The sequence below is a fragment of the Coffea arabica genome, chromosome 1c (assembly GCF_036785885.1).
Source record: "Coffea arabica cultivar ET-39 chromosome 1c, Coffea Arabica ET-39 HiFi, whole genome shotgun sequence".
In the NCBI taxonomy this organism is placed as follows: Eukaryota; Viridiplantae; Streptophyta; class Magnoliopsida; order Gentianales; family Rubiaceae; genus Coffea; species Coffea arabica.
This window is the reverse complement of record NC_092310.1, coordinates 44892631-44905781: the sequence shown is the minus strand read 5'-3', so window position 1 is coordinate 44905781 and position 13151 is coordinate 44892631. Positions and strand designations below refer to the sequence as shown.

General features: G+C 34.8%; 1 protein-coding gene across 45 annotated transcripts; it reads right to left on the bottom strand.

Moving 5' to 3' along the window:
- Window positions 1–439: 439 nt before the first annotated feature.
- Window positions 440–12055, bottom strand: LOC113724249 (uncharacterized). 45 transcript variants are annotated; one of them, XR_011825467.1, is made up of 12 exons: window positions 11658–11996; window positions 11523–11570; window positions 11351–11412; window positions 9185–9278; window positions 8915–8964; window positions 6321–7746; window positions 5677–5773; window positions 4719–5584; window positions 4362–4450; window positions 3400–3455; window positions 2979–3112; window positions 1449–2696 (listed from the first exon to the last, which is right to left on the bottom strand). XR_011825467.1 is itself a non-coding variant. In XM_072072555.1 (11 exons), exons 8-11 carry the CDS (start codon window positions 6293–6295, stop codon window positions 652–654), a joined length of 459 nt encoding a protein of 152 aa, XP_071928656.1. In that variant the 5' UTR covers window positions 6296–7746; window positions 8498–8558; window positions 8915–8964; window positions 9185–9278; window positions 9660–10706; window positions 11351–11412; window positions 11523–11570; window positions 11658–12055; the 3' UTR covers window positions 440–651. The 45 variants fall into 45 exon arrangements, 19 of the variants coding, with proteins under 19 accessions (XP_071928656.1, XP_071928387.1, XP_071928560.1 ...); XR_011825525.1 differs by having other exon boundaries at window positions 7464–7746; XR_011825570.1 differs by having other exon boundaries at window positions 4719–4760; window positions 7464–7746.
- Between the last annotated feature and the right edge of the window lie 1096 nt (window positions 12056–13151).

Genomic DNA, 13151 nt, shown 5'->3' with positions numbered 1-13151 from the left:
GAGGTAAAGTAGTACCCAACTGTTAATTTTGTGCTTAGACTTCTTGCTATTTAATAATTGATGATGATCATAGAGCAATGGAATAAGAATTAGTACATGTAAACAATCTTAACCACTCAAAAGATCAACTAAGGCACTAACGTCGAAAATGGCAAATCAATAAATGAATCAAAGCCATCCACTACCTTGAGAGCTTTGTCTTTCTTTTTCAACTTTTACATGGAAATGGCACCCTTCGGGCATCTGCCATCTTTGGTAAGGACCACCACGCTTGGACCACAAAGAGTAGTACAATAAGAGAATTACAGTAGTTGGAATTTATTACTGATTCTGATGAAGGTTGGAATGTATTACAATAGAGTAGTACAACAAGTATAAGTAATGGTTGGAAAGTGTAACTGGTGTTTGGATTGCAAATTTATCTCAAATAATATTTCGCTTGCATCATAAACACATTTTCCAATCCACCTTTTTATATTTTCAACTAATTTTTATCTCACATACATCACATCACAAAAAGTGCTACATTAATTATTTCAAATAATATTTCAAATGATACTCTAGCCAAATACACTAGACACACTCAGTATTCAAATAATTATTCCAAGGTTTGCAGCAGGAATATTTTATGTGGCATAACATTAATCTAGGCTACTTGCGAGCTATCCCATAAACCTGAGGATTTGCTATTGAGGCAGAAGACACAAATGCCCGCTGAAGTTCAACAGATGAGAAGACCGCTTTAGCAATAACTTCTCCAGTTTTTCTAGTGAAGTGACAGCCATCAGCAACAAACTGCTGCAAAGGATCAAGAATCCCTTGGAAAAATCTCCGAATTGTTCCATCTGCCAGCAAAACAGACAAATCAAGGCTTTGACGTTATAATTCAGTTAGATGGAGGTGGCAGAGAAGTTAACATGAAATAAAAGCTTTCATTATCGCAAATAGGAAGTACATCTTTATTACCTTCTGCTGCTACGTGTTCCACAAACACACAGAGCCCACCTGGCTTTAGCACCCTCATAATCTCTGAAAACAATTACTAGAATGTGTATTAGCCCCTGCTATCTTCTTTTCCACTCGATATACACTGAGCAGTACAAACCTAGCCACTGAGGCGTATATGACATGTTCTTCCAACAAGAAGTAGACCATTCATATTTTCTTAAGACTAGGAGGCACAAACGCGCTTCGCGCGATGGAAATCGAAAATGCCCTGGCCAGTTTTATATTGACCAAAAAGCATAATATATGAGGTATTAAAAATAGTAATTTATCTAGAAATCATTATTTGGCTGTAGTTTAACACATAAACCACTAATTGCAAGTCAAGATTTTGGCTGTTACAAATGATCACCCACAAAACAGATTAACATAGAATGCAAAAAAAAAAAAAAAAAAAAAAAAAAATTGTACATAAATACTTATAAAAAATTAAGCCACGTACAAACTAAATGGCATTTGAGCCATATTAATCAACAACCTAACTACTACAAAATATTTGTTGTTGAATTCTTTATAAGAATGATATCTACACATTAACTAAAAACATCTACTAAACTGTTCTCTAGAAAAAGACTAAACAGATTAAAAAATTACAATAATCAATTTAACATTGAGTCGCACTCCTAATCAGACTACATGAATGCCTAACACAGCACAACAGATTCCTCCTTCTTAGCTACTCTACCACATGATCCTGCACTTCAACATTCTGAAGCAAAAAATCACAAGGATAATCATAAACAGCATAAGAATAAATAGCCAATATACCCCACAATGTAAATTTGTCTCTCGACTCCATTGCAAAGGATCAGCCCCACAATGTAAGGTATGCATAAGACCATGACAACCATTAAGAACGTCATTTTTAACGATCCAAATTCTATTCCTTCAATAGAAAAATAGACACACAAAGAATTTCAGTTTCATACAAAATCAATAGACAAGAAGCACAAAATTTCCTCCATATGTCACAATGTCAAATACCAAAAGCAATTCAACTCAAATATCTGAGGTACAAACTCAAACAAAATTCAAAACTGCATTGAAAATTGGATTCTTATCAACAAGAACTTATTTTATTGAAAATCTGGTTTTTTTCTCAAGGATGAAGTTCAAACATACTCAAAACATTGACCGTGATTTTAGAAAAAATTTCATTATTTATAGCCATATGAAAACACAACCATTAACCTTTGACAGTTAACCTTCTTTGAATCTAGGGAAAAATTGCATTTTTGTTGGCAATATATATATTCTATCAGTTTCCACAAGATCAACCAAATTAAACTAAAATTCATGAGAAAACAGAAGATTTGAGGCTGTCAGCAAGTGCAACTTCACTAGTAATAATCGCAACACACCAAACATCTAAAACAAAGCAAAAAATAGACATTAGGAATGACTCAGCATGCAGCCAACACAAAACTAACTGTAATTTCTCTCTTGCGATCAGTCCATTATATATAAAAAGAACAAAAGTAAGTCAAACTTTTTGGCATTCCATTTGGAATGACTCAACAAGCAACCAAAACAAAGAAAACTGACTGTAATTTTAATCTTGCGATTGGTCCATAATATATAAAAAAGAACAAAAGTCATTAACTTTTTGGCATTCCATTCACATTTCATGGTGGAAACTAACCTCAGCAATCATGAGTAACTATTCTCTGGCAGTTTGGCAGAGTGATTGCCTGCAAATATACATCATAAGAGTAATGAATATGATGGGGAAAACATCTGTACACAAATCATAGCATGTACTACAATATTTTCCACTCCCTAATGAGACCAATAGTTGTATATTGATATAATACCCTCCTATAACAGTTCTATCATGACGTTCAAGCTACATTATAGAAGAAAAAATAGTAAAAAACAAATAGAACAGGTGATAGAGGGGCTCTAATTACTCAATTGCAAATCTATGTTAATACAGGTGCTGCTTTGATATTGACCTAACAGATGATACTAACATGTTCATTGCATCAGTCTTTGGTGACTTATCAGGGATTGCCCAAATTCACTACACTTCAGGCAAGCAAATCCCGTAACATAAAAGGGCTACACTTCGCTGCAGCACAACCTCTGTTGAGCACAGAAGAATAACCTACATAATCAACAGAAAGATGAGTATAACAATTACTGAACTTTGTGGCACAAAACAATCGCAGAATAAGCCAAAAAATAAACAAAACAAAAGAAATGGCACAAAAATTAGGAAAAGAAAACAAACACAATTAAAGGATGACTAAAACAGGTAGTTCTACATCATTTATACCAATTGTAATCATCATTCATCCCTTGATGTACATACCATAAAGAATTCATTAGCTATGAGCAAAGGATTCATTAGCTCAAATGAATGCTGCATTTTGAGAATGCACAAGAACATACCTTGGATTTGCATATTCTGGTAAGTATTGCAACAGGAAACGAAGAGCAGTATCTCTCTACAGCAACAAAATCATAACATATTTATTAGGCATATTATTTGAAAAGCCAAAAACTCAAGGATGGGAAAAAAAGAGGAGTGCTTGGCCAAACAAGAGGAGGGTTTCTTTTTTCTAGGAGGAGAAAAACCTATTATGTTTACTTATGATCTCTTCATTTCTAACTGCTAAAAATACACCGAAACAGAAAATGAGAATACAAAAAATCTGAAATTATCTATATAAAACATCAAGACAGGGGAATAGGATTCAGCTAGACCCAAAAATTATGTAAAAAGTAGCTACCATTTTGACAGTTAGGATCTTGAAGTTTTAGTTCTTCCAGTGCTAATAAAGATGATGGCAAAATTATGGATGAGCTTTAAGGGAAGATTATTAATTTCTTGTGCCAGGCAAAGAGAGAGGCTAACCAAGCAATTGAGTTGCATAGCTATTCCACATTAAATGGGAAAGCCTAGGAAGAAGAGTTACAGCAACATTTCCTCTTCCGCCACCCGGCAAACTCCCTCAGTCCTGCCCTCTCTAATCTTGCTGTCATGGTGTAGTACTTTTGAAAGTTTATACTTGTAATCATCCTTCTAGGACCACTTATCAATTAAGTATTTTATGTTTATTGAGTGCGATTTTTACTATATGTTTGAAGCAAGATGAAACCCTTGACAACTCAATTTCAGTTAACATACTGAAGCACATTACATATACTTTTGCACAGTACTATACTGAAGCAATGGGTAAGTTATCATCTAGGCTATCTGATCAATGAGATTATCATAGCCAACAGGTATTATGAAGGAACTTTAGTCAAAGAAAAGAAAATGGATGGTCAGCTTGTTCATTCAAACCCAAACTTTTTCGGATGAAAGAAACAAGAAATGAATAAATGTATAACTATGAGCTGGACCTTACACAAAGGTATAATTAGGCTTTCTAACTCTGGGCATCAAAATCAAAGCTTCCTTGCCACCTGAACTCTAGGCAAATCGAGCATTTTAAATCTGCAATATCAAAATTTCAAAAAATCAACTTTCAGTTTATTCACCATTAACAGGAAGAAATACAAAGAGGAAAAAAAAACTAATCAAAAAAATACATAAAAATAGTAACAAAAATCAAAGAACATAAAATTTTAAAAAAATATATATAACAAGAAGAAATACAAAGCGGAAAAAACGAAGCACAAAAATACATAAAAATAGTACATAAAAATAGTAAGAAGACTCAAAGAACATAAAACTTTTTAAAATTACAAAAAATAAACGATACCTCTAATCCATGGCTGCAGTAACAGTCGTTGATTCTCTGAAACTAAAATTCCTAAAAAACTTAGAGATATATACAGAACACTGTGAAATTATATCGATCTATTGAATGTAAGGCTTTTCGGCAACTGCAAGCAAATCCGTGGGCAGATAAAAGAGCCATAGATTTTGCAGTCCCGGAGAGCCCAAAAATTTTCTAAAATTTAAGGGAGAATCGGGGAAACATTAGCTTTGCAGTTGATTGGAGAATGAGAGAGAAGGGACTGACAACCTCTTTTTAGAGGAGAGGGTATAAGTGGACTTACGAACACACCAAAACCAACTATAGTCAAAGCGACGCCTCTGTGAAGCATTCCATCCAACACCTTATGGGCATCCTTTAGGTAGCTAATAGAGGATAGGGAGATGATATGGTGGCAGAGGAGGGAACGAAGAGAGTCTGAGGAGATGAAGGGCGAGGGAGTGGAGATCTAGGAAGGAAGGCAGTGAAAGATGTTGATGATGGCGAGGATTTAGCGGAGGGATTGGAAGTCCTAGAATCCCAGGGCTGGTGGGAGATGGGGTGCTTGTGATGTTGGGTGTCGGAGAGGGAGATGATGTGGCGGCGAAGGAGGAGGGAACAGAGAGAGTCTGAGGAAAAAATACAGACAGGAGAGAGGAAGAGGAAGCAACGGGGAAAGAAAAGAGAAGAGAAAAGGAAGAAGAGAAGAGAGGCGGCGGCAGCGGAGGAAATTTACGAAAACCCTAGAGAGGAAGTATATGCAGACGTCTGGCGCATTGCGCGGAAAAAAAAAGGCTGGTGACTCACATGATTGGCACGTGAGAGGACGACGAAAAACCTCCAGGTCACCACAGCCCTTCGCTCTTTATCTACTTATGTTGAAAAACCTTTAGATGCTGCATGCTAAAATTGTAAATTTTATCTACCAAAGTTTGAGTGTCTCATACAGGAATTAACCTACCTTGCAGCGCCAAGTCAACATCTTTGACAGAACATAGGACAAGTGTGGCCACTACAGCATCCACAGATGCATCACCAAGGGGCAGAGCCTCTGCAACCTGCACAATTCAATGGTCAGACACTCCCATTGCAAAATTAACTCCGAGGGATAAATGAGCTTCAAATGAGCTGTGACTAATAAGTCTGCAACAACAGACGGAAGAGGCATCTAAAGTGGATCGTTGACCAATATCAACACCAAGAAAATCCTAAGCTCAAGCCAAAAGCATTTGACAGGAACTATATGCAACTGCCTAATCTCAAACAGACAGAGCAGATATCTTGGCATCTGATGTCCAAGATATAACTTAAATGAAGGAAAGAAGCTTTCATAAATGAAGCAACTGGGTAAATAAGGTAAGACAGGAAAAGCTCATAAACGAGGCATAAAAATCATCATTTCTTGCACCATAAGATTAGGTATGTGCACCAGTCATATCAACTTTAGATGAAAACCAAGCATGCTATCGACATACACAAATTAGCTTTTGGCTGTGGCCTTCTGAAAACCAAAATTCAGCTTTCAAACAGTTAATCAGCCATGCAAAGATACTGTTATCTTGCAGACATGAAAAAGACATCGCTAATAGAAGCCATCTGATTCACCATAGACAGGCTCATACTGCTTGTGTAAATTTAAAGTGAACTACGCCTTTCTGGTGGCTGCCGTGCATTTGCTACTGGTGGTAATAGAGGTTTTTGCGAAGAAGGGAGTACTTCAGGAGTGTATCTTCTTGTTAATGAAGAAGAGATAAATGAGCTGCCTAAACGTGATAACGTAGGCGTCCCCAGGAAGTTAAGACTTGGAGATGGTACACTGCTGTATAAATCGATGGACTGCCTGATACAAGGATATGAGATACCAAGCATTATCAACCAGAGTTTGAACACAGTCCAAGTGAGATGACTAATGTAACCATTTCTCAAATATATAATCCAGTTGTGCAAGTTTAAAACAAATTAACAAAGAACCATTGGAATTGATTCTAAATCTTAAAAGCTAAGAGCCAAATTATTTGCAGCTGGTAGAATTGCACATGAGGGAGTGATGGTTGTACTCTTGATCAAACCAGTATGTTTTATCCTCTCCAAAAACAACTGAAAACTGATGCAAATAAGAAACGCTGGTACATGATTGGAGGAGGAGAGTGGATCTCTGGCACTTATTTCAATCAAAATATCTAGCAGACGGTCTAAAAGTTGGTATAGTTCTGGCCAGATGTTATGACACACCAAAGTTATGGAAATTGGTTCAGTCTAAAGCCCATGAAATGAATACTCTGGATGTGGTTTGGAAACTTCTCTTCCAGAATCAGCGGTTCGATGAAAGGTAATATCCAAAATATGGTTTCTACCATTGATAAATGTAGTAACAACAATTCACTTCCAAAGATGGTTCACAGGGATTAACCACCAGTCCCTCATGACGAAGGAAAATCTTTTCAATAGAGGCAGTAGTCAGCAATATAAGTGCATCATACCAAGTTCCGCTAAGCTGAAGAAGGATCCAGGGAAGACATAAAATGCTCTGGCCTTTTGATAACATTACATAGCCTACCTTAAGCCCATAGCTATCCTTTACTGATGTTACTGGATCCATTCAAACTCATAAACTATTGATATTCATGGCCGAAACAGAATGAAAATACTTGAAGAAGCTCCAAAATATGAATGATGAAAGCATTTCAATCCCATTTCTAAATATCTCTCCTAGCCAAAAATGAATAGGTAAAGCTAAACATCCGGTACCATATAAATATAACAGCTTTCAAGAAACCAAGTGCTTCACTGCTAAATACAGAATCTGCAGAACAAGAACAGAACAAACGTAGAGAACACCATAGCTAGATGTAGAAAGAAACAAATATAGATATGTGCGATAAGATGATACCACCTGTAACTTTGAGGCCAAGAGGTGGTGATAGATTTGCTCTCCGGCCTTTCGTCCTCATTATCATTAGAATAACTGCTAGAATCAGAATTATTTCCATCTTCACTATCTTCTTTCTCCAGTGCCTAAAATCAGTGCTAGCTGCAAAAAAGCTAAGCTCTTCAGAAGCCTAAAATCAGAACAAAATTCGCTTAGCATCAGAGGCAGCAACTAAAGTACAGAACAAAAGAGAGGGTTGCCCCTCTAGAATTCAACACTTCTCTCTGTAACATTATTCAGCAATATAGCAGGTTGTTTACAGAATTTGGACTATTAAACAACTTTTATTGCTAGTAACAACAAAGAAATTTTAAAATATAACAGAAAATCGGCCCTCAAAAATCTCAAATACACCACGGGTGCAAATTTATAGAACTGTACCTGGCAAATTCAGAGTTTCAAAGATATTCCCTTGCAATCAGTAACAAAATTTAACCTTAATGCACGTATGACAATATGAGCATATAAGCAGAGGTGAATAAGCTACACCCAGAACACTACATTCCATTTCCTATACATATCTATGCACACGCTCACTTTGTTTTGCATCTTTGCCTGTACATGATATGTATGCATATGTGTATAAATACACATATACATATATAATATGCATACACACACGTGTAGATTGATGCATATATGCAAATGTCACCATGGTATCAGCAAAAAAGTGTCTCATGCGCTGATTATCAGAATTCAACTCTCACTAAGAAACAGATTATATACTTAGAAAATCACACCAAAATTTTGGAAGCATTCAATTTAAAGCTATCAACTGCTTTTTTTCATCAGTAACAACTACTTCTCCAAAGAATTAACTGATGTAGAAGCATCAAACAACTCAAATCTTTACCTACAAAATGAGCTGGCTGATAGAAATGAACATCACATCTCATTAATGCTTCTTGTTAATGCTGCAAAACAGCCAATGTTCCACTAACATTCGGCTAAGGCTTGCAATAATCAACAACCAGTTCTAGTAAATAAATTGACTTCAATTTACAACCAAACTCTGTTAGAAACCATCTATTCAGTTCTCTAATACAGTCTTTCGACTAATTTTGCCGGAATAAAACCGATAGAAACGAATAGATATTCAAACTTGGAAGAGTGATATATGTTAAAAGTCTCTATCACTCCAGTTAGGGTCTGTGTACACCTCTGAATTCAGTAAACTTGAAAAAAAAATAGACAAAAATAGAGTCACTTTCCTATAATAGAACTCCAAGAATTACATGTAACTCCCTATAAAAAAACTGTAATCACTGACCAGCTAGTTCAAGCTTCTGTCTACATCTTGGGTTTATAAGTCCAAACCATCTGCAGCAGAAAATTAGAATCCTAAACATTAGAAACAATCTTGGAAATCTGATAGTAGCAAAACTAACAAAACGAATACCCATTCAGCAGATACAAGTTTTCACAGTACGGCAATTAAGAAAAAATTTCTTTTAGAAACAAGAAACACACGTGACCTTGAAAATTTTCTTGTAGCAGTATATGCTCAATAAAACAATGAATATCAAGCTGATGTGTGTACCTTCTCAAAAGTAGATGTACAGGCTTGGAGCAAGCTACTTCGTTCTCCCAAACTCACTGGGTTCTGTTTATTTACTCTTCCACATCCTATTCCTCTGCTTCCTCCACATCCAAAATACCAATAAGGAAAATTCTAAACCTTTTTTTTTTTTTTGCAAAATCAACAGCATGATTACAAAATCAAGCCCTTTTTACAAAAAAGAAAAACAAAGAGACCAAAAAAGAAGTCTTTTTGAGTACAATGCATTGTTAATGAGTATAATGCATAACCATTATGAGAAAAGATATCCTCCCCAAGAATAATTCAAACTGAACCTCCCAGCTTCATATATGATTCAGAAATTGGTAAAATTAACAATTTCAACATGCACCAAAACTTCGTCAAAACCACAAATAGCACATAAATCAGAAATTTGAAATTCAAAGTTAAGGTAATCTAGAAACATGACCGCAAAATAAAAAGAAAAGACGATAACCTGAAAAGCTAAATCTTTTTCTCCTCCTTTTAGTATTTCCTTGTGATTTTCCTCAATCTATCAAATAGGCGGCAATCTAAGATTATGAGGAGCAGAAAAACTAAAGAAGTAAGCAAAAATTTAAGAAATGAAAAGGAAGCAGAAACTTGAAGGTCCAATCTAGTGTAAAATTGGAAAAATGACAGGGAAATAAATCAAAAAAATTCACAACCTGAAAAGTTAAATTTTTTTTCTCCTTTCAGTAGATATTCCTTCCATTTTTTCAAACTGTTTTCACATTTAAATACTATAACGTTGAGATACCAAGAACCATACACCACATACACTAAACAAAATGACTTCACCAATAATGACTAACCATAGAAAAAAGGGTTTTAAAAATCTCATTTGGCAAATTCACATACAAAGGAAATAAAAGCACAAGTAAGATATTGTCAATAATATTAAAAAAAAAAACCAAAAAAGTATAAATAAACAATTATTATCAGACTAAACTTGGCTGTTTTATCTTACAATTACTACGGGCAGAATCGACTACTATTGTAGGCAATGAACCACATAGTTCAGTTGTCAACTCTGCTTTACCCAACTTGCTCACAAACGCTTCTAGAACAAAGGCCACGTAATTAAATGATAATGCTCAAAATGTAAAAGCATTTGCTAAAAATTTGATCTTCTAGTTTTTAAAACATTAATGAGATGTTATGAAGATTAAGATGCAAAGAAGAAAAGTAAGTTTGTAAAATCTACCCATTAAATTGAAGAAACAAAATGTCCAACCTAACCATGCTATAATAATAACCAAAGTAATAGGCTCTTTGAAGAGCTAAGAGAACTGGAAAAAAGAAAAAAGAAATAACAGGCCAGAAAAGAAATTACCCCAGTCCAAATCATAATTCGAGAGTAGAAAAGGCAAAGAAAATTATAAGGCACAACTATTCAATATGTTATTTTTAACTTTCACAAGCAAATGTATCAACCCCGTGGAAGTTTCTATTCTAACTTCCTAACCTTCAACCAGCACCTTCTTGTTGAGGAAAACAATCTCTTCATAGAATCAAATAAACAAAAGAACGCAATTAGTAGATAATCTAAATATGTTAATTTTCCTATCAGCATATAAATTTAAGAATTTAGGGAAGGGAAAAAAATTCTCTTATTCAGGGAAAAAATAAAAAAAAAGGGATAAATCAATTTAAGTCCATTGAAATAAATGAAGTTTTTTTGTCCAAAAAAGAAACCAATAACAAAATCAAAATTTTTGAAAAAAAGGGGGACCCAATACATTAGGCATTAGAATCCGCCAAGAAATGAGGGAAAAATTACACTACAATCAGAGCGGCAGACAAAATTTGCAAGCCCAAAAATAACGGCGAGAAAAGTGGAGTTGTATAAAGCATTAAGGAAACCACCGGGATAAAGTAGAAGCTTGTAGTGTAAAATTGATGTTGAACCCATAGCCAAATATTTTAAAGCAAAACAGGAAATCTTTTATGACTTCCGGCAAGGGTGATTTACCATACATATAGATTGAAAGCGAAACAAGGTAAAAGATACTTAAAACCATGAAACTTTCCTCAAATTTCTGTAAAATTATTGAGTTTTTATGAATTTTGATGCATTACATGGTTAAAAGAAATTACCTAAGCAACGCAAGAAAACAACCCAAAAATAATGAAATTGAAGTTCACCTCAGGAAATTTCCTTTCCTCTCCAAAAATGGTACAAGAAAGACAGTAGCAGCTGCATAGACCTAGAGAATGAAGAAACCCAAAATTATTTAAGGAAAATGATAAAGCTGAACGAAGAAACAAAGAAAAGCCAAAATTTTGTTTAAGTAGAAAATAAATCAAAATATCATACCAAGAAAATGCGCGAGGCCTTCAAGACCTTCTGGATCACTAAAAGAACCTACTCCAACATTCATTAAATACTAAATCAACAAAAGAAATTAAGCAGGGTGAAAAAGAAGAAACCGGATGGATTGAAATTTAGTACCTTATCAGTTTCTGGATAGCTGATGAGGAGGACCTCGAGAGCGTTGTGAAGAACGATTCTTCGGTAGTCTCTTTTGTCGGTGCGAGGCTTCACGATCCCTCTGACTTCCTGCTCGTTCCTGGCTCCAAACGCCATTTTTCTTCTCGGCAGGAACCAGAGACAGAGAGAGCGAGAAGAAGCTGAGAAGAACAATAAGCTGGAAAGCGAGCAAAACCAACAGAACAGGAGAAGAGAAGGCTCAATTTTCTAAAGTCTGACAGCAAAAGTAAAAAGCTATTGTAAAATGACTATGTTAGACATAAGTTGAAAATATATAGTCCATTCAATGAGTATTTTGAAGGAGCAAAATGTAATTAAACAACGCAAAATGAGCTGGCTCCAAAAAATGAACATCACGTCTCATTAATGCTTCTCGTTAATGCTGCAAACACCCAATGTTCCACTAAGAGGCTAAGACTTGCAATAAGCAGATGAAGTGAGCAGATGAAAAGCTAAAAGGACAAAAATGTCCCTAAAGTGAGCAGATGAAATTGCAATGAATAGGAACCCAAAGCGCCTTCTTATATATTATAAAGATATATGTAATATAAAAATTTATATTATATAATAATACATCTAACTAATAATTATATTATAAAACAATACAATAAGTCTTATTAAGTTAGTTGTATATTATGTTATAACTATAAACTTATATTATACAAAAATTGGCATTTAGTTTAGCAAAACTTACATATAATTACCGAATTAGGTGAAATCGGTTGTTACCAACTTTCAAATTGAATTCGGAACGAATTTGAATTTAGAATTTGTGAAATCAAATTTGAAATCGATCGAATTTTCCAATGTCCAAATTTTCAAAAATTCCAAATTCAAAGTTCCAAATTACTGAATTTAATTTCGATGCACACTCCTGTCGAGCAATTTGAACAGAAAAAAGAGCTTATGTACAGAGGTAAGCTATACTAGTTTGATTTTATGGCTTTTATTTTCACATTTCTTTTGTTATTCACTTCTTATTTTTCTTGTGTCGCATTATAGTTTGATAGGTACCTATATCTTGGGAGAATACAAGCCAAATAATACTTATGAGGGCACGTAGAAGGTATTTGTCAATTTCTTGCTTATTTTGTGTGGCAAGGTAAAAGGAAAAGTAGTAGCAGCCAAGTTTTATGCTAAAAGCCGTGTTAATTAAGGATTTGTGATGAAAGAGGAGTTAAAACAAAGTCATTGCTCATGTTTACTTTTCTTCACCATTAGTTCTTCTCAAAAAAAAGTTGAAAAATCTTTGCTTTTCACAAGAGGGATAACAGTTAGAACATGGTTAGGCAATTGACATATTATGAATCCACTTTTGCAAATCCTTTTTGGAAAGCCTCAACCCATTCGTCATCAACCACTACCTTAACCAAGTTGGAAGATCAACTAATGCAATAATTTGGAAAATGGAAAATCAATCAATGAACACAGTCATCCAATCCACTCTCTAGACTC